At 36.0% G+C, this 22,660-nt stretch overlaps 5 protein-coding genes across 8 annotated transcripts; 2 read left to right on the top strand and 3 right to left on the bottom strand.

Moving 5' to 3' along the window:
* Positions 1-847: 847 nt before the first annotated feature.
* On the top strand, positions 848-2,566 carry LOC18605092 (cytochrome P450 94B3). Its single transcript, XM_018116742.2, has one exon. The coding sequence runs from the start codon at positions 962-964 to the stop codon at positions 2,486-2,488; it is 1,527 nt and encodes a 508-aa protein (XP_017972231.2). The 5' UTR covers positions 848-961; the 3' UTR covers positions 2,489-2,566.
* Positions 2,567-6,493: 3,927 nt separating this feature from the next.
* Positions 6,494-9,798, bottom strand: LOC18605091 (SWI/SNF complex component SNF12 homolog). Of its 3 annotated transcripts, XM_018117782.2 has the most exons (4): positions 9,578-9,798; positions 7,574-9,256; positions 6,987-7,033; positions 6,494-6,859 (listed from the first exon to the last, which is right to left on the bottom strand). In XM_018117782.2, exons 2-4 carry the CDS (start codon positions 9,160-9,162, stop codon positions 6,807-6,809), a joined length of 1,689 nt encoding a protein of 562 aa, XP_017973271.2. In that variant the 5' UTR covers positions 9,163-9,256; positions 9,578-9,798; the 3' UTR covers positions 6,494-6,806. The 3 variants fall into 3 exon arrangements, with proteins under 3 accessions (XP_017973271.2, XP_088660377.1, XP_088660376.1); XM_088804251.1 differs by having other exon boundaries at positions 6,494-7,033; positions 9,578-9,797; XM_088804250.1 differs by lacking the exon at positions 6,494-6,859 and having other exon boundaries at positions 6,986-7,224.
* A 112-nt stretch (positions 9,799-9,910) lies between these two features.
* Positions 9,911-11,948, top strand: LOC18605090 (large ribosomal subunit protein uL22y-like). The gene is made up of 7 exons (XM_007037898.3): positions 9,911-10,024; positions 10,161-10,197; positions 10,400-10,440; positions 10,937-11,167; positions 11,252-11,354; positions 11,450-11,517; positions 11,661-11,948. Exons 1-7 carry the CDS (start codon positions 10,022-10,024, stop codon positions 11,724-11,726), a joined length of 549 nt encoding a protein of 182 aa, XP_007037960.1. The 5' UTR covers positions 9,911-10,021; the 3' UTR covers positions 11,727-11,948.
* Positions 11,949-12,725: 777 nt separating this feature from the next.
* Positions 12,726-16,624, bottom strand: LOC18605088 (UPF0235 protein At5g63440). Its single transcript, XM_007037896.3, has 7 exons — positions 16,425-16,624; positions 15,316-15,430; positions 14,911-15,064; positions 14,594-14,690; positions 13,638-13,726; positions 13,465-13,533; positions 12,726-13,031 (listed from the first exon to the last, which is right to left on the bottom strand). Exons 1-7 carry the CDS (start codon positions 16,537-16,539, stop codon positions 12,972-12,974), a joined length of 699 nt encoding a protein of 232 aa, XP_007037958.1. The 5' UTR covers positions 16,540-16,624; the 3' UTR covers positions 12,726-12,971.
* A 1,613-nt stretch (positions 16,625-18,237) lies between these two features.
* Positions 18,238-21,124, bottom strand: LOC18605087 (elongation factor 1-delta-like). 2 transcript variants are annotated; one of them, XM_007037894.3, is made up of 8 exons: positions 20,983-21,124; positions 20,654-20,768; positions 20,444-20,560; positions 20,262-20,349; positions 20,029-20,155; positions 19,795-19,908; positions 19,486-19,647; positions 18,238-18,427 (listed from the first exon to the last, which is right to left on the bottom strand). In XM_007037894.3, coding segments are annotated over exons 2-8 (696 nt in total). In that variant the 5' UTR covers positions 20,740-20,768; positions 20,983-21,124; the 3' UTR covers positions 18,238-18,425. The 2 variants fall into 2 exon arrangements, with proteins under 2 accessions (XP_007037956.3, XP_007037957.3); XM_007037895.3 differs by having other exon boundaries at positions 20,654-20,780; positions 20,983-21,112.
* Positions 21,125-22,660: the final 1,536 nt, after the last annotated feature.

Genomic DNA, 22,660 nt, shown 5'->3' with positions numbered 1-22,660 from the left:
TTTGATTTTAATGCATATCTAAACAATAAAATTTCTTGTCCACATGTTCAATTTATATGAGACAGTCCATTTTCCAAATTAAAAGTCTATCTCATAATCAGTTCTTTTTGTATTAATTTTATTAAAGTTCCTACTTATATTATATATAGGTCAACACATATAACTACAATATATATAAAAAATATGGGATGGATTTACGGCGCTAACATCTAATAAACTTTGATATGTATGGAAGAAAAATGAAAGACAGAGGCAAGAACAAAAACTTCATTTTACATATGTAATTTAAAGGTTTAAAGACATGAAAGAGAAAAATTACTTTTGTTGTTGGATCATCATTTCATTCAAAAAACCAAAAGGAAGAAAAAAACAAAGAAGAAGAAAAATACAGATGATTCATGCATTCATTTCTTTCTTATTGATCACATAAGATAAGCCACGAGCCCCATGTGAGCATATTAGTGAATTAGGTTTAGCAGGTGAACAGTAAAATAACCTGTAAACGTCTAATGAGTTGCACTAGTAAATTAACTCCCACTTCCGGGACTGACTTGACTACTCCATCAGGACCAACATTTACCCTACAATGCTGCCGTTTGACAACTCTTTGTCAAGAAATGAAGAAAAAACAAAAAAAGGAGCTGAAAAAAGGAAAAAGAAATTATAAACTTATGTCTGTATTGAAATGACTAAGGTGACCTCGCCGTTTTCAGTTCCAATTTTAAGCTCGAGAACCATGTGATCTCATCTCTTTGTCCCTTTCCTTTTAAACCCTAATCTAAGCTATTGAGCCATTGCTTTATTGGTCGGTCTCTCTCTTTCTATTTGTCCGTTATTTCAAACACCTATATAAGTTACCCCTCCCCGTCTCTCTTCTGTGCCCAAAAAAAAACCCCAACCCTAGCTATTCTCTCAACAAAAGCTCTTGGGTATCTGGTTTATATATGTATGTTAATCAGCCATGGTTATCTGTTTTTTCTTGTTTGTTACTCTAGGGTTTTTCTTACTCTCTCTGGCTTTCTCCTTCATGCAAGAATTACACTCTTTTTACGCCAAGAAATCGGTTTTTGCTCATGGGCCTTCTTCTTATCCATTTCTTGGTTGTCTCATCTCTTTCTACAAGAACCGGCGTCGTCTTTTGGATTGGTACACTGACCTTTTGTCCGAGTCGACTTCTCAGACCATCGTGGTGCGTCGGCTCGGTGCACGCCGTACGGTCGTGACAGCCAACCCGGCTAACGTCGAGTACATGCTAAAGACAAACTTCAACAATTTCCCTAAAGGCAAGCCTTTCACCGAAATCCTCGGTGATCTTCTCGGTTGTGGGATTTTTAATGTCGATGGGGAGTTGTGGAGCACTCAAAGGAAGCTAGCTAGCCATGAGTTTAGCACCAAGTCCTTGAGAGAATTCGTGGTGAAAACCCTTCAAGAAGAAGTTGAAAATCGTCTGCTGCCGTTGCTTCAAGAAGCAATGGAGAGTGAGAAAGTTCTTGATTTGCAAGACGTATTAAGAAGATTTGCATTCGATACTATCTGTAAAGTATCATTGGGTCATGACCCTTGTTGCTTGGATCTTTCGAAGCCAGTGCCGCCTCTGGTTAAGGCATTCGATATCGCATCGGAGATAAGCGCCATGCGAGGAATGGCACCCATGTTCGTGGTATGGAAAATAAAGAGAGCCCTTAACATTGGGTCAGAAAAGAAACTCAAGGAAGCAATCAAACTCGTTCAGGACTGCGTTCTGGAGATCATACGGAACAAAAAGAGAGCTCTTGAAGCAGAAACAAAATGTTGCGACGACGCCGAAGATCTTTTGTCGAGATTGTTATCGGCTGGGCACGACGAGGAAGTCGTGAGAGATATGGTGATTAGCTTCATCATGGCTGGAAGAGATACCACCTCCTCGGCAATGTCGTGGCTCTTTTGGCTGCTTTCTAAGCATCAAAACGCACAGAACATGATAGTGAAAGAAGTGGAATCAATGCTTTGCAATGGCGAAAAAGAATTGAATTTTGAAGTGCTGAAGGAAATGAATTGTGTTAAAGCTTGTTTATGCGAGTCCATGAGGCTTTACCCTCCGGTGGCATGGGACTCCAAGCACGCCTTAAACGACGACGTTCTTCCCGACGGGACTTTCGTTGAGAAAGGAGACAGGGTGACCTATTTCCCCTATGGAATGGGGAGGATGGAGGAGCTATGGGGAAAGGACCGATTCGAGTTCAAACCGGACCGGTGGTTCCAGGAATCGGATGCAGAAAATGGGTTGCTAAAGTCGGTGAGCCCTTTCAAGTTTCCAGTGTTTCAGGCTGGTCCAAGAGTTTGCCTTGGGAAAGAAATGGCGTTTATTCAGATGAAGTATGTGGTGGCTTCAATTCTGAGACGGTTCGAAATTAGACCGGTCTGCCAAGAGCAGCCGGTTTTTGTTCCTCTCTTAACCGCTCATATGGCCGGTGGGCTCAATGTGTTGGTAAGGAGAAGGGTGTCGTAGTAGTGAGAAAGTAGCTCAATGAATGTACTCGTTTGTATTCTCTCTGAGTATATGATTCTGATTTATTATTTCGATCAACTCTTGCATTATTTGGAATTTCAATCCCAAAATTGTTTTCTTTTTTAATTTATTTTTCTCATCATTTCATGTGCATGCCTTGTGTCGCTTGTAGCTTGATAGTTTCGTGTAAATTTCTAATTTTAAAGTAGGCAGTAGCTTTTTGTTGTACTATTAAAATATTGGATCAAACCTTTTTTTTTTATTTTTAATTTCTTGATCAATTGAATTAGGAGGAGAACTTAAGTAAGATTTTTACCTACATTTTCTCAAATTTTTATCAACATTGATTACTATATCAAATTATCACCGTAATATACTTTTGCTTCCTTAATTCTTAAAAGGATCCAACTTAACGAATACATATCAACACTCATTTAATAAGATGTTCTTTAATTATAAAAAAATGACAAAAATTGCCCATTAAATGAAATATCTATATTTAAAATAACACCTTAATTATAAAGCCAAAGCGCAATGACATTGATGCCTAATGCTATAACTAAATAGTGAAGCCAAGCAGGCCAGACCTATGCCTCCCAGGCCTCATACCGGTCGGCAAGAAAGGGGTTAATTATAAACCAGGGGCTGAGTCCTCGGTTGATGGTAATCAGTAACCCCAGATTGCTCTTCCATTTACACCTATGTCTCTTTACCATTAATTAATTTATAACTAAACAAGCCTCGCCCAACCATAAATAAATGCAAGATTTATTGTGTGCTAGCGTAGCTCTAGCCTACACCTTCAAATTAAAAACATGCAATAAGACTACCTTTTTGCTATGAGCTCTTAACTTTTTTCACCAGACTTACATATAAAAGAAACGTAATGCTTATTGCTTCCTTGCAATCTGGTGGTTGAATGGTTCACGTGATCATTTCATTTTACTTCCTTTTTAAAATTTTTCTTAGTACGTACCATTTGTCTTTGCCTACAAATACAATAACACCGTTCTTGAACATTATTCTTTAATTAATTAAATATAACTTTCTTTCATGTTTTATAACCTTCCAAAAGCTGCGCTGTCCTTTTTGTTATTTGAATTTTATAAGTTAAAATAAAGGTAATCTTGTTTACAATGATTAATTTGAATGATGTGCCCCCGCTCTATCTTTCTATTAAAATGTTTGCTAAACAAGGGACAGGGTACCACTTGTTCCCTTCCCTTCAATTATTCAAACCATGCCTAAAATAGAAACGATGAATCGTATTCATGGCATGACAAGACATTTCACGCAGGCCATGCTGATTATGAAATCGGATGGGAAAACTATTAATACTAAACAAAAGTTTGCTACTCTATCATGTTGCTTTCTTCTTCCCTTTTAGCGCACATGACAAGATGTGGAGGGACTAAGGGCAGGTCAGAGTCCCCTAGCTAGGAGATACACCACGAGATTCATATTCCTTATCTCCCATAAGCCATTAACCTTTTCCACCTATAATTTATTGGAAATTTGATGTGCATATATGGTGGTGAAGATTTCCGTGATCAAAATTCATATATATATCGAGTATATCTTCTGATTGGGATTTGATGATGTGGTTGGTTTTGGATCCTTTCATTTTCAAAACTGGCATACAAACCTAAACACTATACAAACCCTCAATAAAACCTCATGCTGAAATTCCTAGCAAAGTTTATTATATAAAAATAAAACTTGAGTGTGTACTGATGACTGACTTTGCTGGAACTGGAAGTCATCAAGAACAATTTGAAGTCATATAAAATAATCAGGATTGGCAGTCTAACATATATATATATTCACTTCCACTTAACACAACTTCATATACATCACTTTATTATTGTGGGGTATAGTCAGGTTGATTGACTGAAAATTGAACATTAATGGCTTCATTTGTCAGGTGTGAACCCCACAAAGTGTTGATTTCCAACTTTTTAAAGCCTTAAGAGACTTGAATGGTGTTGGAGGATCAATACATAAATCTGATTTTAATAAATTTTGTATTAAGTAAGAAGTCAAACTTGTCCAACTCAATTGTTTGAAATAATTTTTATAGTTTTAATGAATTAAATAAGTTTTACTGCTCTTTCCCTGACAATTAGAAATTGGTATTTAGCATACTAGTCTTCTAAAGTATCAATCAGCTGGCTTTGGCCTGCCAAGGGAACAAGCGGCCTTCGTCCTTTTCCAAGAACTGCTCCAACAAATAGATGAATTGACCTTATGACTCGGTGACAGAAGGGAAGGGACTAAAACTATATCAAAAGAAGATATCTTATTGACTGTAAAGCATACACAAGGTTATAATAATTAGAGATCTCAAATTGAACCACTGAATAGACAATAGGCATCACCTATAGCAGGACAAACTCACATTATTTATCCCTGTCTGCACTATAATAGCTAACTTCCAAGGGGAGCTCAGAGAGGGATTGAATTGAAGAAAAAGTAGCAGCAGCTAGCTAGCTACTAGATCAAAATTATTGCCATCCATGTAGTTGAGATGAGGCCCTTAAAAGTATATTCCAGCTGGGCAAGACATGAGACCAACCAAACATTTAAGAATGTCCATGTTTAATGCATGCTGCACCTAAAACATGGTCCTTTTTGCTTTCTTAATCTGCACTAATTTGATGACTCCAAATTAGCTTATTAAGTGGAGAAGCTGAAAGAAGTCAAAAACAAATTGAAACCAGACTTCCAAAATTACATCATAATGCAACAAGAGAGGTATATATAGAAAAGGATTTATGCTTTAACCATCCAGACTAAACTGCTTAACACATTCCTCAATAAGGATATGTAGGCTTGATGGAAGGCAAAGACCGAGAAAGGTGAGAAAGTAATGAAGCAATAGAGCTCACATATGCCCATGTGGGATGGACGGGCTACCATATTATTGCTAGAAACTTGCCTACAATCGCCTGCATGGGCTCTAGGGATGGGCATTCATGTGCCAACTCTTTCCGTTTATTATTTGTGCTGCAGCAGTACCCCTCTATTCAATATCCTGCTAATAGTAATAAGGGCTATATATTTCAGCCCAGCACATGAGACCTAACACATAACTGGAATGCATGCAGTTTGAATTGGACCTCTGCCGAACATGATGTTGTTTGCCATATTTTTGGCATTGCACAAAGTGTTATATATATATAGCTTATAAAAATTCGTTTGAATTTAATTATGTCAAAGGCATATATTCACTATTTATAGGCTTTTCCATGTCATAACTTGATGGAAAGATATTTCAACACGTCAGTTCATTATTATATAGCATTTAAAAAAAGTGGTAAATCTTCCGAAATTTGAGCCAATAACCTCTTAAAGTCTTAACTTAGTGAGAACTAGTAGTGCTATTCTGTTGTGACTATCTGGTTCTCAGTTGGAATCAAAATCCCCAGGCAAAAAGGTGGACATCTAGGATGTTTGCACTAAAGACTAGTCAACAAGTGCTCCAATTCACTCCCCGAGTCCCAAGTCAAACTGCTTGAATTAAATCTTACGCCTGTAGAACGCCTCGATTGGCATCTTTCAATCTGCTTCTCGAGACACCGACAACGAAAACGAAAAACATATCAAGAAAATTTCGAGTGATCTTGCTCTTTGTAATTCATGTTGCAGAACAGGTTATATGATCCATAAAACAAGATTACAAACAACTGCAATCATGTGGAAGAAGAAAAAGGGAAATTAAACAAGGACCTCAGCCAAGCATGATGCATGTAAATAGCACAACTGGAGAAATAACACAGTTAAAAACTATAGGGGCTGCACTCCGGTCTAAGTTGAAGGGAGCTGTGACCTGCAAGGACAAAACCAGAATGCTAGATGCAATCAATACGAACATCCTGTGCAATTGCAGACTGTTCAATTTTTTGTTCCTGACAACTTTGGTCGTTAATTTAACAGGCAATATATGAAGGAATGGCCCAGTGTGTAGTAAAAAAGAAATAGCAGCAAAGAGAAATAAGAGGGGAATTAGTTCTTTTTCCCAGTTAATATGAACTATTAATTAATCAGTGGAAAGATACAAAATTCCCTTCCTCTTAATATACACCTAGGAACATGGAAAGCAAATCAACTTACATTACAAGCGCTCAGTGCTTTAATTGGCATCAATCTCAAACCCTTAAGAGCATAATAACAAAATAAGTATTCTAGAGGGTTTAGTGAATCAAACAGCATAAAAACAAAGCACTTCGAGATTTGGGACAATTCAGAAATAAGCACTTTGCATTTAGCCAATCAAAGGTGTTTCCTGTTGGGCCAATAAACACCATGTTGAATCGAGCTACTTTTGAGGAAGTTTTCCATCCAAAGTGCCACTCAGAATGTTTTCTTTTCCTGTGGCATTTGATGTTCCCCAAACCAACAAACAACAGGACGCAGGCCAAAAGTTAGAAGCCTTGAAATTCATATGAACAATCAACAATTCAACAGAACCATACTCAAGTACTTCCAAGAGCATCACCTCCCATGGACTTGCGATTCAGGTAGCGGATAACAGCATCTTCAATCCTAAAAGTTCCAGAAAATAGGGAAAAAAGAAAAAACTGTTAGAAAATGTTTTAAATTAAGAAATAATTACATTTCAATGGCGCTCCAAAGGTAACTTAAACACCCCATGGACACCCTACAATTTCCAAGTAAAACAAAAGCAGCAACTGTGATCCGCTATGCTATGCAGGGCACAGCTCTCCAATACCAACCTGGAGAAATTCATAACTATATCATACTGTATTTTATTCAGAGAAGCCAGAAAGAAAATGCAGCTATGCTAGAAATTTAAACTAGATGCCAAAATCATAGATTATACTGCCTAGGATTAAGGGAGTCCTAGGATTTTCTTCTAAAGACTGGTAATCAATGTTGTTAATAATAAGTGCTCACTTGATGAAAGTACTGATTCATTCAAATGTTTCTTTTTTTCTGCTGGACCAAACAAATCCATTGGCAAGATCTAGCAGAGTGTAACAGGTAATGTTGTGACAGATTTATGTCCAAATACACATGGAAACAAACATAGAATGAAAATAAAATAAGTAAAACAAGGTTTACCATGGTTGGTTATAGAATTCAGATTGCCGCTCCTTTTCAGCATTATCACTAGCATCCCCAGCAAAAACCTTCAGATCCTTACTTTGCGAAGCAATTAAAGCATTAATAAACTCTCCGGGAGACTGGCTGAAACCAAGGAAGAAAGCTCGTCTCTGATAATGCTCGTGTATTTTCTTTATAGCAGCACAAATTACTTCGTTGGAAGCATCAATATCTTTGTTCTTCTCCATGTTCGCTAAGAATGCAGACTTTTCCTTTTCTAATGGAAAAGGCACATCAACTAGGACATCGTAACAAGTAGATCCAACAGGGCAGTTCCCTGAAAGCTTGATCCTGTGCTCCAAATGTATAGGTTGTAGAGGCGTTAAATGCTGTGTTATCTTGTGGGGAACCATTATGAATTTCATTTTCTCTTCCCCAAACACCTTCTGAAGAGGGGGATCACATGCAAAGAAGGAGTTGTCTTCATAATTCTGTAACTTCTTACACTTTACATAATGCCAAATTGCAGCCATGACTCTTGGGCGAGTATCTACTTCAATTCCCAGGACTTCTGCTAAAGCAGGTGAAAGTTTAAATCGTTCAGGCATATAATTCATTTCTAGTCTTATTCTTGCAGTAGATTCCTTGTCACCTTTCCTCTTCACCTCAAAGCCCTCATGAAGGGCAGGTGATCTAGCACTCTCCCACAAAATCACATGGTTATCTGGATAGAGACTTGCATCCAAGTATATTGTAATTTTCTTGAAGAAAGATGAGAATTTGGGGTATGATTTCTGCACCTTTCCAGCAACAACAGGGTCTTTCCCATCTTCCAATATTCTACCAATGATCTTAAGTGACCATGATGGAGCCTCTGTACTCTTCTTGTCAGGATCTGTTTGTCCCTGATTGGAATAAGTATTGAAGACATATAATCTAAGCGTCTTCTGAACACAGGGAGGGTTTTTAAGCGACTGTTGAATGTCACTCTTCTTTCTGGACAAAGCAGCATCCACCTTAGCCTCAAATTCAAGCAACTGCGTGTATAAAGCACACTCCGGTAACATTGCCGCGACCTTATCAGGTATTTGTCTCTCAGGAACCTTCCGCTTTTTTCTCTGAGCAGCTGGGGTTAACTCCATTGTTTTAAACAGAGAAGCCATATTACTATTAGATGAACTAGAATGTTTGGAAGGTGGCTTCTGAGAAGACCGCTTGGCACTTCCAGAGCCAGGGGTGGAAACCACAGGGGAAGGGGTGGCAGTCGCATTACTATTACTAACATTTTGCGATTGCACCTGAGCCTGGAATTGGGAATGGGCAGCTTGAGCTTGAGCTTGAGCATGAGCCTGCACATACTGTGCCTGTGCAAGCACCTGAGCCTGAGGCTCAGACAACTGAAAGTGGCCTGGAAACTGAGGCCCACCTTGTGTTTGAGGTTGTGCCTGTGAAAGAAGTTGGGGTTGATTGTTCATAGGCTGAGGTTGTGCCTGTGAAAGAAGTTGGGGTTGATTGTTCATGGGCATCGATTGCGATTGTGCCACAGTCCCAGAGTTTGCAAACTGGGATGGAGCCCCAAATGTCTTTGGTAGGTTATTGTTATTCATCGAAAACAGCCAACTTTAAACCAAAATATCTCGCAAAAGCTAAACCACACTATTCCACCAAAGCATACTATCCCACACGTAGCCAACCAAAGCCCTGATTTTGACAAGAACAAAACCAAAAATAAGATGCTGGATACACAAAAAGAAAAAGCTTTCGTTCTTGACTGTTCAATATTTACACTCAAATCAACTCAATCTCAGTAAAAACAAAACCAATTTAAACCAAAAAACTAAAATCTCGGGCATGAACAAAAACCCTAAAACTAATTCTGAACATGGTCACAAAAACCAACAACCCATTCAAAATTCCGGTGATTATAACTCAATAAAAGCTGGTTAAAAAACTGCAAATTTAAAAACTAAACAAAGCTATGAACATTATGATGATCAACAGAGATAGACAAAGCTTTCTTACAATGTCAAAGAGCTGAGTATTCCGGTCCGGTTCTGCTTTGCTTCCCTGCTCTTTCTTTCTCTCTCAGATCGGGTAAAGGAGCGCCTTTTTTTCCCCTCCCTTCCACTTTTTAAAATAATAAAAACAAATATTGAATCTTCCTTTCTTACTTCGGTTCAAGGAAAACGGAGCCAAATCAAATCTGCTCTCCCCTTTCTGAACACTGAAGTCTCGCTCTTGAAGTAAACAAGAAGGCCTCTTTCTATTAAGTGGTAAGTGGTGAGGCCCAATTGAAATAGCCCAAGAAAACAAAACTTGGGCTGGATGAGGGAAAAAGATGGAAGACCAATACAAACACGTAAACCCTAAAGGCCATCAACCTTATATGCTAGAAAGTAGAAACCCTAACACGCTCTTTTTCTCTTTTGTAAGGAAGTGCACCCCTCAGCAGCAGAAGCAGCAGCCATGGTATGTCAACCTTCTTCATTTGTAAAGCTTTCTCCATTTCTTCTTGGAAGCAGTTTTTCGTTTCTTGGAAAACAAATTGTTTCCTTTTCCCTTTTTTTGTTATTGAATTTTTTTGTTTTCATCTCCTTTTTATTAGGTGAAGTACTCGAGAGAGCCAGACAACCCGACCAAGTGTAAGTTTTAATTTCGTTTGTTTTGAATACTTATTACGTACGATCTTGTTTAACATTCTGTTCGGTAGCTGAGAAAATGTAGGAAGCCAAAATCCAGTACCTCAGTAGGATTCTAGGCTCTCTTTCTTTCTGCCCTTCGTTTTCATTCATTGATAGAATTTTGGATCTTGATTGTTGGTTTATTTTATGACTTGTGTTTCAGCCTGCAAAGCCAGGGGCTCTGACCTCCGTGTTCATTTTAAGGTATGTTGATCTCTTTTCGGTGATTATTTGTCTGTGAATTTTTGGAGCTTTTTAAAGGTGCATTTTTTTTTTAACCTTTGGATGGCATTAATTAATCTTCTGAGCAGTTTATATGTAAATGACTAAGATTCATACTTTTGCTGAATTTTGACAATACTCAAATGCCACTACATGGATTTACTCTTTAACCAGGATATGGTTTCTACATGTGGCTTATTATACCAATGGGAAAACATAGTTATTGTTTTATGAATGATTATTTTCATCCTTTGCTTTTGCTGATTGAACCTGGTTTGTGTGCTTATGCAAAGATACCTAATTGATGTGTATATGTCTCTTGGTAATAATGGCCTTGGTACTTTAGGATGGTTAAGGTGTTAGTGATGACTATTAACAATGCTAGCGTCCAATAATTGTGTGAAGTACATGTGCATTAGTGCTAAGGTGTTTATACTTGAATCTGCTGCTAAAATGGTTTTGTTACTCCTTTTAATAGAATACTAGGGAAACAGCCTTTGCAATCCGAAAGTTGCCTTTGATAAAGGCTAAAAGGTACTTGGAGGATGTTATGGCCCACAAGCAAGCCATTCCATTCCGGCGCTTCTGTGGTGGAGTTGGGCGAACCGCGCAGGCTAAAAATCGCCATTCTAACGGTCAAGGTCGCTGGCCTGTGAAATCTGCAAAATTCATTCTTGATTTGCTCAAGAATGCCGAGAGCAACGCAGAGGTATATATTAATGAATTTGGAATATAAATTTTGCCAATTTCCTAGCTATTAAACTTGTGCATCTTCTCTCTACTTTTTTCTTAGGTGAAAGGCTTGGATGTAGATTCACTTTTCATATCTCACATCCAAGTGAATCAAGCACAGAAGCAAAGGCGCCGAACATATCGTGCACATGGAAGAATTAACCGTGAGTGATTTCTTTTACTGCCTTTTTTTGCTTTGGGGAGTGGTTTTAATTATCTGAATGTGTGCTTAATTGTGACCTTTGTTCTTCTTTGGCAGCTTACATGTCTTCTCCATGTCACATTGAACTGATTTTGTCAGAGAAACAGGAATCTGTCAAGAAAGAGGTAATTATTTCATGAGAAAATTGCCTTTTAACTTAATTCAAGGTTATTTTGTGTCTGTATTAAGAATCTTCATTAGGTTCATCTGTCGAACACCCTAATATAAGTAGAGTCACATTGCATCTCATACTAAACTGTTTTTGCAGCCTGAGACTCAGTTGGCTCCTAGGAAATCAAAGGGTCAATCTCTACGGAGCGGTGCTTCCTCTTAAACTGCTGAGTGATGGATCATATTCAGAAACTATTGTCTTTTTCTTTCATTATGTCTGTAACGAGAACATTTTTGTTTCCTTTACTAAGGTGCTTAAGACTCAAGTTTGTCTCTGGAGATACTTTGTTTTTATTTAAATCTTATGTTATAAGCATTCTGAATCTTGTTGGTTGGGACTACCAATTTTTTATATGAGTTCTTATTTAACGTTGGTTTTGCTGCAGTCGGCTATTCTGGCATTATTTTAACGGAAGGGGACAAGTGATGGAGAGTAGTGCCTTCTCACTTATACTTAATCCAAAACCTTTTAAACCCATTAAGTTGGTCCAAAACCTGGTAGACCTATTAAATGGGATTCGAGGGGAAAACTTTCGTTTTACTTGATCAAACAAAATGTTTAAGAGGTCCTTTTTCTTTTAACTGTCTTCCATCTTAGTTTGCTTACATGGGCGTAACTGGTTCAATTTGTGTTTCCTTTAGTAAAAATGATGATTGTCCTTTCAAGCTTAGGCAGCTCCTCTGCTGTGGCAAAACAAGGTGGTCCAGAAGCTTTTGCAGCCTTTTGACAAGAACTAATCCCAGTCATGCTTTGGGAGCTGTAATGCCTGCGTGAATCATCCCTGATAATAGTTGACAAGCTGCAAGACTTTGGGATCGATTCATCGTAGTTAGTTTTAAGGCAAATGTTAATATTATAGGCAATGTGCTGTTTTTGGTACGCTTACCGAAGCCCTGGTTTCGCCTGATTCTGGTTTACATTGCAATATAAGTTTCTCGTGGGATTGGAGACTTATCTGACCTTATATAATGGATGACATAGCATAAAGCTTTGGAGTACTTTTAATCCACAGATAAAATATGCAAAACATGAGATAGAAAGAAGGCTCCTTGCTTGATGCCTCCATGTAATCCGGTAACATACAAGGACCATCTATATGGTTAATTCCCTGTTGAGGAGACATCATCATCAGTAAGGTGTCATAGGTTCACTACCTCCCAGTTTATACTGAGTCTGCTTTTTCCATTCATGGATAGGCATTAAATTTATTCAAACCATTTCAATACATAATCATGGCCGAATCAAAGAGAATATTGTCTGAAAAGAATAAACTTGGATGAAGTTAGACAATGGGTCCAAGCAAAATCCAGAAAAGAAATTATACGATTGAACATACTCATGAAGCAATGGATACATGATTTGTCATGGTTAATACAGAACTTGAACCCAAGATGTAACCAAAATACATCAAGGTTGTACAGCTTCTAGAAGTTTCTCATACACCTGTCTGGCAGACAAGTCCTCAACCTAATGCAAGAATCAAATGTTAGCAGATTGCCCACAATCTTACGGAAGCAGTGCCCAGCACACATGATTGTTCTTGAAACATGTCTAGCCCATAGTAATTGGGAAAAGTGATGAAAAATAGAGTGCGCAAAGGAAAACAAATCAATCAAAGGAGTTTGTCAGGCAAGAGTTCAAAGTGAAATTTTATCCAGACTGCAATGGTCATTCAAAAGTGAGAGGTGGATTCAATATGGCAATGGATGGCAGAAACTTAAACATGAAACTTATACATTAATTTTCAGCTGCTGGAAAAACTATCTGAAGTTAATATTTCCATCTCTGAGGGATGCAAAAAGGGCTTATGATAAACTTTCATATCAGCAAGTGTCCATAGCATGAGCGCACATACACAGGCATAGTAACATACAATAAAGGTGCATGTGATTCAACTTACCACAAGAAGCTTCGATTTGTTATTCCATCCTCTCTGAAGAGTCATCTGGCTCAGTCTCAGACCCAGTACCTGAGTTGAAGGCAAAGATGGATTACTTCAACTAAGCATTCTTGAAGTCATTATATAATATTATGAGCTTAATTCAGTAGTTTCAAATATATATCAAAGAAAACCTTTCCCATGAATTCCAAGAGTTCATTGTTAGCTTCACCACGAGCTGCAGGTGCAGCTACAGTAACTCGCACATCATCTGCATTTACTCCTGGAAAGAATAAAAGGTCAGGACAAAGTTTTACGATCAAGAACAATAAAAGATATCTTCATCCTTCATTATTTTAAGAACTAGAATGTAAAGCATCCTATAGGTAACAGATAACATATTATGAAAAGATGGTTTCTGCCTGTTAAGGCAGAAAAATATCTACCTCAGCTCTGACAAAACATTTTTGCAAAAATTCTAGGTGTCCTAACACAATACCAAGTTTCCTTAAAATTTGTTGATTTCGCCATTTCAGCTGATGCTTCATCAAAGGCAGCATGTCCATGGGCCACAAATCACTTAATTTTTTTTCCAGGGTCAGAGTAGTGATTGTCAATAACATTCCCATCCTTGCATAGGCCATAATTTTGACCTCATACAGATTACATCAAACGTCTCAGTTAGCACGTATAAATGTCAGGCTCATTTCAGATGCTATGCATTCAACTTTACATAATTTTGTTGGTATCCTCATGCCATGCACTTAACTTCATTTCCCTTGCTTCAAACTTAATCTCCCATCTCCACTACTGATTGCATAGGGTGCTTAATCATGGTATAAATGTTGTTAGAATGATAGTGGTCCAATGTGTTTTCCAACTCAATGAGTTCTGGAGAAAACCATCCATGTTTCTTTATATAAGATGGTGCAATAGGATCTTTCTATCAGAGGTCTGAATTGGTCTCCTTGATTAAGCATGAAAAAAAAAAGGTCCTCAAACTCATGTAACTGGAAAGAGAACTAAATGACAAGAATTTGGCTAGAAGGTAATATATTCAAGCATTACAAAAAATTTTCAGCAAATACAAGGTGTTGAAAGGAAAGGCATGCATAAAGAATATCAAAAAGTAATTGAATAAGCCTGTTACTTGTGATTGCTGAACGTTGTGCACGGTCTTCCACCTCTATGGCCACTTGAACAAGTCCTCCCTCTAACTGTGATATGCAAGGTGGCACAGGAGCATCCTACAACGTATATAAAGAAACCAGAAAAAGGAAGTTTTAAGCAGTACAAATATTTATATTAACTTTCACTTGGAGAAAAAAGATATTGTGAATAGAGTCGTTCAGACACAAATGTGTGCTCCAGTCTTTGAAAATAGATATTGGCAAATTCTAAATAACTAAAGGAATGAAGATCCACATATGATGGATGACAACAACAGTCCACAATCATCATTTGTACCTGTGGGTTGGTTTCTGCAGCAACCGTACTTAGGGCACCATCAACAGCATAAATGAAAGAAGCAGCTTCTAGATCTTCTTCAGCCCGATAGCAAACAAACAGGCCACAACCTATACAGTTCATACGGAATTGCTTCTCCAATTTCCCTTCTCCCCTGAAAGAAGATACCATGCTTGTAACTTCAAACTTTCATGCAACTGCAGTTTAATTATAAAAGACAAAGCAAACATCAGCCCACCACCCCCCACTCCACCCCCTCTTTTCCAATAGCCAAAAATGAGATTAAAATGTTTCAATAAAAAAAAAAAGGTAAAAAAATGAATGATGTTAAGGAAGTAAGCAACATAGAATTTAAAAGTATGTTGCGAGACAAAACACTAGGAATATGGAGGCAACTTGAAATACCTCTTCAAGAGAACTTTTCCCGCCTCACTGATATTAAGCCTAGCAAGATGCTTTTTCTTGTCCAACACATATGCTTTGTCAGTCTTTCTCTTGGGCATTTTCTGCAATTGGGTATCTTAAGACAAATATATTTCAGTAAGGGAAAATAACATTTCTAAATTAATCAAGCAACTAAAATGGTCAACCTATAAAAAGATCAATCAAATAGTGTATATCTGTTATAAAGCGGAGCTTCACAGCCTGCTCTTTTTAATGAATGGTCTTGCTTTCTTCTCTGATATCTGAACCGTACAGATAGGATATATTTGCTTTGCTGCCTCTTTCTTCTCTAATACTAAATCCTCCTTCCCCTGACCTTAAAACATCATTTTCTATTTGCTGCATGAGATTCAGTCGGTCCAAGTTATAAGTAAGGCTTTGTTTCTTTCATGTTCTTTTCTCTTTTTCGGATAAAAATGAAATGCAAGATCTAAAAATACATATTAGCATTCAATTTCACAACAAATATCATAATTGTGGTTTGTGCATCAAAGCTGAGGTTTGAACTGCTCCACCAGGATGAAGATGACTTTGTTGAGTTACACACTTCATATCAACTGCAACTTTATGAAATATGTGGTTGCATTTGAACTTAATTTCATGAATGGACAAGCTTACTACAATCAAATTTTAAAACTTTTTTTCTAATATTCCATGGATACACCAATTGAACTTGTGGATAACTTGACCTAAAAGTGGCAAAAAGAGCAGGATTGAACATTTTCACCATTATGGAATAGTAATACCTAACCGTGACACATAAAAGCTTATCCAAAGCATTTGGATCAGCAATCCAGTAGATAAGAAGAAGGAGAACAAGAACAAAAATCAAACTCCAGCGCATATAAAAGATTAATGATCCTGGCATAAACAAGGTGAACGCATTGATTTTGCAAACCAGGAAAAAACGGCGTTCAAATGTCTTAATCTAGATCAAACACTCAGAAGCACCTAATTTTCGAATCAATAATGGAGATAACTCTAAAATCTTTCTCAAATGAGGCGTCGTCTTTGCGAGCGATTGCAAATTTGAAGATTTGATTGAGAGAGAAAGGAGAAGAGAGAGGAACCTGTAATCAGGACGTGGGAACCGCAGTGCTTGCAATAGTAGACGAAAAGATCAGAGTCAGGTCCATCTGGGGCTGCGTCCTCGCTAGAGTACGTGTGCGTTGTTCTCTTCGGCATTTTCTTTCCCCCACTCTTCCCCTGCTCCCCCTCTCGCTCGCGACTTGCTCTTGTTTAGTACTCAACAAAGTACTTCCCACGGGATAGGTGGGCGGAGGCACGCTGGAAAATAAGCTGCGTGCTTCTCTCCTAGCAAAGCGGTGTCGTTTAAGAGCTTTGGTTGATTAGGCAATTATTTGAAGGAAAATATTATTTTGTAAATTTTAATTAAAATTTCAAATAAATCTATTAATTTTTGAAATAAATAGTTTCATTTTAAAAAAATATCTTTGATACATTGATGATGTGATATCATTAAAAAAATAATTTTATTTTTTGTTATTTTTTATTAATTTTAAAAAAAAATCAACAAAGCACCGATTTGCGCTCCTCATAAGAGCTCCTCTAAAAAGAGAGGCACCTATCGATGCTCTTAAGGAAGGATAAATTTTTTAAAAAAAATTTATAATAATAATTTATTAAATTAATAAAATATATTTTTATATTTTTTATTAAAAATGTTTATATTTTTAATTTAAATTGTTCATTTCAAAAAATTAATGAATATGCATGATTGCTCATATTCTATATATTTTATTTAATACTATCATAACATCCATGGGACTGTGATTGCTTATTTTCTCTTTTCTTTTCCAGCTGCTTGAAAGTCATTGTCCGGAGCCTATCTTTGGAATCGCGTTGGTAATCTTCTAAATGGATTACCGCGTGTTCTTTAACTGGATGATCATACGTTGATGCTCCGTCCTACCCAGTACTACATAAATTCTCCTAGCTGTCCGTTAGGGAGAATGACAGACAAAACTTCCAGGTTAAGTTATTGTTGTGATTCATCATCTTTATATATTTTTTTATCTAAATTCTTTTATATTTACGTTAAAATTAAAAAATATATATATATTAATTTTAAATTTTAAATTTTTTAATTTTTTATGTAAGAATATTTATACTAAATTTGAAAATTTGAGAGAATGCAAATTAGTTCAAATTATGTTTATGTAAGAAACACAATATCGTTTTTTTTTAGTTTGTGATATGAATTTTTACCTTCATGATTTTCAAAAAGCTAATTCAACTATTAATATCTTTATCCTTATTCTCATACATTAGGTTGAAACTAATAAAACATTATTTTTATTACAAGATATACCTTAATAATAATGAGTACCTTCATGTTTAAATACTATATGCAAGATATACAAGAAAATTTAGTGAGTTTAAAATTGAAAAAATAAAAAAGAATTGAGATTGAAAAAATAAAAAATTAATACCTTCATGTTTTAATACTTTCTGCAAGATATACAGGAAAATTTAATAAGCAGTTCAAAATTGAGGAGATAAAAAATTCTATTAAATAGATTTAATATTGATTTTATTTTTTATTTTAATTTATCTGATATGATGTTTTACATTTAATTTTATACATTTGCTTGAAAAGACTAATTTGAACTTAAATATTTCTATTCTTATTCTCATAGATTAAAGGTAAAGTTAAAACAATGCTATTTTTTTAACATTAAGCTGTTAAATGTCTTATGTAAACGACCAAATTGCGATAAAATTAAAACAACATCTAGAGTGCTGGTACTAAATTACCAAAAGACAACTCGTTGGAACCAACAATTGCCAGCTTGAGAAATCTCTTATTCGGCAGCTACCCACTAGGTTCCTCAATTATCTCAATCTCAATCTCACAGTAACTGATATTCCATGGTCAAATCGATCCATTCAGAGAAAAATTGTCCAAGACAGCCATAAAAGAGACATATCCAGCACAAAAATCTCATATTAAGTTCCAAGGAACAAAAATACAAAACATATAAGCTACATCATAGAAGGCCTCTCCAAAAAACTGCTAGTGCATACATTCCAACAGCAATGGACACACATTCTGCGAGTCAAACATTAAGTCATAAGGTAAGATGACAAGTATGGCACAAAATTATAAACATGAAAAGAAAGGGTTTGTACTAACAAAGGCAGCAGGAGATTTAAATCACTGCCAACTGAATCAAATCAATTTTTCTTGGTAAATGAAAAATTACACAAAATCTAATCATTATCTTTAAAAGCTTTTTATCTTTTCTTGAATAGTGCATCAAATGCAAATACGTACATATAAATAAATAACATATATATAATTTATATTAAATTTCAGTATACAAATATTTATAAAAAATAAATGATATCATATATTAACTTCTTATGACTAAATCATAATTTCAATGCAAAGACATTATAAATAAATTAATTAAAAGTTCAAATAACGATTTCCTCTAAAGATGTTAAAATCATAAAATATGGTTACAGAAGGAACAATCACATATGTACAACAATACTTCTTAATATGATATCAATATATATGCAAGTTTGAGTATCTTAATGCCCAGGCCTACTCAAGCTTTTTTATTATATATACATATATATATATATATATATGTATATATGTATTTAGTATTTTTATAAAATATGTGTATCATATAAATAATTTTTAATTTATTACAAAATATTGTAAATGAAAAATCATGTCATTCAAGCTTGAGCTCAAGCTTAATGGAACTTGGTTTTTTACTTCGTTGCAAGGCTGATCAAGCAAGCTCAAGTAAATCAATTTCTTTATCTAGTCAAGCATGAGCTAGAAAAATAGAAATCAATTGAGCTCGAGTTGAGCTTTGAGCCACAACTTTCAAAGTCAAGCTCAAGCTTTGACTCTTTTGGCTTAACTCATCTTGATTACACCCCTAACACAAGCCAAAGGAAAAGAAGCTGAATGGTATTATGGAGAAAGGATAAAAATATTAGTAAAAAGCTTTTCAGGACAATGATTAACTTATGTTCTAACATTCCTTTTAACAAGAAAGTTGTGACAGTTAAAAATGCTTTAAAGCTCCTTATCGGGTGGCAAAACCCAAAAACGAAGGGTAATACATCTATAATACGGATACTTACAGATTTTGTTGAAGGCAACAATGTCACAACTTTGAACATACTCATTAGTTGGTTCAGTTGTCAGATGTTCCTCAATGAGATCGTCAACTGACACCAAATCATCCACAATGGTCAACATAATTTGCAATTTCTTTATTCCATAACCAACAGGCACAAGTTTAGCTGGCACATGAAAAGAACTTTATGTCAGACGAAGTACACTCAATAACAATCATTCAATTTCAAGATAATTCGAAAACTATCCAAGCCATCCCCAACTAAAAGGATACAAAATACACACAACAAAACCATATCTGATTAACCACTTACATGCTCCCCAAAGAAGTCCTTCCATCTTGATATTTCTTACTGCTTCCTCAAGTTTCTTCATGTCAGTCTCATCATCCCATGGTTTGACATCCAACAACACTGAAGACTTGCCAGCTGAGAATAAAGAAGTAGAACTCAAATAAGTTAAAATCAGTGATGTAGAGCACGCATGCTAAACCATATTTGATTAAATAGAAAAACAAATAGGAAAACACTAATCGTCGTAGGGCTCACATTCCTTCTTCTTGCTAGAGGCCTTCAAGGCAGCTGCACGTTCTTCTGCAGCCTTCTTTTCCTCCTCAGTCTCTTCACCAAACAGATCCACGTCGTCATCATCATCATCTTCTTCAGCAGCTGCAGCCTGCAAATTGCATAATATATCCAAGCAACTAGCGAATCAGCCAAGCATCAAATAGCCCAACTTACTAAATTCAAACAGCATATAAGCAGAGATACTTAATACTTGCCTTTGAATCCTCAGCTGGAGGAGTGGCAACAGCCTCTGCAGGAGCACATCCCTCAACAGTCACACCACACCCTTCTCCAGAAACACCTCTAAAAAAACAAATACAGTAGAGTTCTGTTACACATTCTACTCCCAGATCGATAAACTTATAGTTACACCACAGGTAGGAAAAAAAAAACTTACGAGATCCTCAAAAGGGCGTCGATGTGGTTGTACCACCGAGAAATGTTCACGTAGCAGGAGGATGGAGCCCCCGAGAGAGCTACATAGACGGTGATGTCATCCTTCGAAGCTTGGTATCTGCAAGGATCAATAAATTAGGGAAGATACCAAATTAACCAAGATCAAAGTTAAAAACAGCAAATAAAATAATTAATGGTTTGGGAAAATTACCCGGTGATGTAACTGCGAGTGAGGAGGGACTCATCAAGCTTTTTCAAGCCAGCAGCAGAGCCCAGATCGTAGAATGCGACTGCCATAACGAACAAAATAGGTATGCGGCTTGTTTCTGAAATTAAAACTATTAAGCAGATAAGTGTCAAAATCAAAGTGAAATGAAATTACGAAACAATGACTCAAGCTGTAGCTAAATCAGATGGAAATAATCAGTCAATCACGGATTGGGTATAAAAGAATTGAGACTCCAACAGATCCAAATGTAATTAGAAGATAAGATTGGGATGAAGTAAAGGAGATTGAAGAAATTTAAATCTATATATTACCAGCGACGGACAGAGGAGCTACGCGGGTGCTCTGCTACGGCAGCTACTTTGTGTGAAGTATAATTAGCAAGGTCTAGGGTTTTGGAGATTATGGTATTTATAGCGTTAGGCGCTCATCAAGTGTTTCGCTACTTGTAGAAAGTGTTTGTGCCGTCAGATATTCCTTCGATTAATGCTTCTCATCGTAAATATTTGAAGATATAAATATTTTTTATATTATTTTTTTAATTTAAGGCTATTCTCTTTTTAAAAAAATTTATTCATCATTTTTTTCAAAACCTTAATTTGAGACAAAACAACCTAAAAAATTTTGATTTGAAGATCTGAAAATTTAAAGTTGTATCTGTCTTAAAACTTATAAATTTTTCTCTTGAAGTAAAATCTATTTTTATTAAACACTTTATTTCTCTAATAGTTTAAAAAAAATTATTAAAAAGGATGTATTGAAAAGTAAATTTTGTATTTAATGATAAATATTTCAAATTTGATAATATTGAGTTAAAAGATTAATTTTTTATTCGTAATTAGTAATATCTTTGATACCAGGGATGGGAGTGATGTAAAATATTATAAAGAGGCTCGAGGAGAAACAGGACAGCAAGCCCATGCCATACCTGTCGGGCCAACCCACCATTCTTTTGATCTATTTTCTAATGGAATTTTTTTTTTCTCACTATAGTGAGATTTTGCTATGTTGAAGTGGAAGGAAAAGGAAAAAATTTATCGCTTGAATGGACATTATCTGACTTTACCAATCTAGATACTTTGGAGTTCCTCTTCTACAGCTGCTTTGAACTTTGGTTTGTAGCATCAAAACCAGCTTCTTCTGTGTTATTAACAGTTTCTAAAGAGCTAAAGGGAGCCTATTGAAAATCACTCAGAAGCAATTTAATGTTCACATCAATGCACTTTGCCCAAATTTCCCCAAACTCAATTTAGACTGCAGTGAAATATGAGCTGATTGTGTCAGTTTCATCAGAAGTAAACCCGGAAGCTATCGCATGACAACAAGTCTTAAACGCATCTCAGCTTAACGGCTTCGAATAAAGAGGATTCTCAACCTTGTAAGTCTGGTGATTCAACTCTTATTATGTTTATATGGTTTATACGGCTTTGGTTTCAATGTCACTCACCCGTGAAAGAGCAAAATAATGCCAAAACAGAGTAACATCATGTAATAACTAACTATTCATGTCCACCATTCGTATTTCAACCAAGATAAGGTACACCTCTTTTGCACGTGTAGTAGCAAATAAGATCAACAGACATACATAGATGGTAACAAATTCTCGGTCACTGATCTCTTAATTAATTTAAGTACGTTTCTGTCTTATATACCCTATCCTAAAATCCATGACCAGGTTATTCTGGAAGAGAACACGCCCCCATATTTCTTTTGCATGAAGCAATCAAAGTCTTCGGGAGCAATTAGCAAACGTGTTCTCCTTCATCTGTAGTTTACCACCAAAACCATATATCTAAGGTAATAATCGTAAAATAATTTATTGAAAGAAAATTTTTTCTGTTTAAAATACTTTTTATTATTTAGATAAATTATCAAAAATATTTTCATCATTTGAATCATCTTATATCCACTGTCAGTTAAATTATAAAAATTTTATGATCTTCAACTTTTCTTATAAATTTGAAAGTGAATTTGCAATAAAAAATACCTTCT

This window comes from Theobroma cacao, chromosome 3 (assembly GCF_053813885.1).
Source record: "Theobroma cacao isolate CCN51 chromosome 3, ASM5381388v1, whole genome shotgun sequence".
Lineage (NCBI taxonomy): Eukaryota > Viridiplantae > Streptophyta > Magnoliopsida > Malvales > Malvaceae > Theobroma > Theobroma cacao.
This window is presented reverse-complemented; position numbering and strand designations above follow the sequence as displayed.

Coding starts and splice junctions, on each gene's coding strand:
- LOC18605092 (XM_018116742.2), top strand. CDS start 962: ATGGTTATCTGTTTTTTCTTGTTTGTTACTCTAGGGTTTTTCTTACTC.
- LOC18605091 (XM_018117782.2), bottom strand. CDS start 9,162: ATGAATAACAATAACCTACCAAAGACATTTGGGGCTCCATCCCAGTTT. Junction 7,034..7,573: donor GAATTCTATAACCAACCATG/GTAAACCTTGTT, acceptor TGGAACTTTTAG/GATTGAAGATGCTGTTATCC. Junction 6,860..6,986: donor GAATCGCAAGTCCATGGGAG/GTGATGCTCTTG, acceptor CAAATGCCACAG/GAAAAGAAAACATTCTGAGT.
- LOC18605090 (XM_007037898.3), top strand. Junction 11,168..11,251: donor ATGCCGAGAGCAACGCAGAG/GTATATATTAAT, acceptor CTTTTTTCTTAG/GTGAAAGGCTTGGATGTAGA. Junction 11,518..11,660: donor AGGAATCTGTCAAGAAAGAG/GTAATTATTTCA, acceptor CTGTTTTTGCAG/CCTGAGACTCAGTTGGCTCC.
- LOC18605088 (XM_007037896.3), bottom strand. CDS start 16,539: ATGCCGAAGAGAACAACGCACACGTACTCTAGCGAGGACGCAGCCCCA. Junction 15,065..15,315: donor GGAAAAGTTCTCTTGAAGAG/GTATTTCAAGTT, acceptor ATCTTCTTTCAG/GGGAGAAGGGAAATTGGAGA. Junction 13,032..13,464: donor ACAAATCGAAGCTTCTTGTG/GTAAGTTGAATC, acceptor TTCTTGCATTAG/GTTGAGGACTTGTCTGCCAG.
- LOC18605087 (XM_007037894.3), bottom strand. CDS start 20,739: ATGGCAGTCGCATTCTACGATCTGGGCTCTGCTGCTGGCTTGAAAAAG. Junction 20,561..20,653: donor ACTCGCAGTTACATCACCGG/GTAATTTTCCCA, acceptor TGATCCTTGCAG/ATACCAAGCTTCGAAGGATG. Junction 19,648..19,794: donor AGGACTTCTTTGGGGAGCAT/GTAAGTGGTTAA, acceptor TTCATGTGCCAG/CTAAACTTGTGCCTGTTGGT.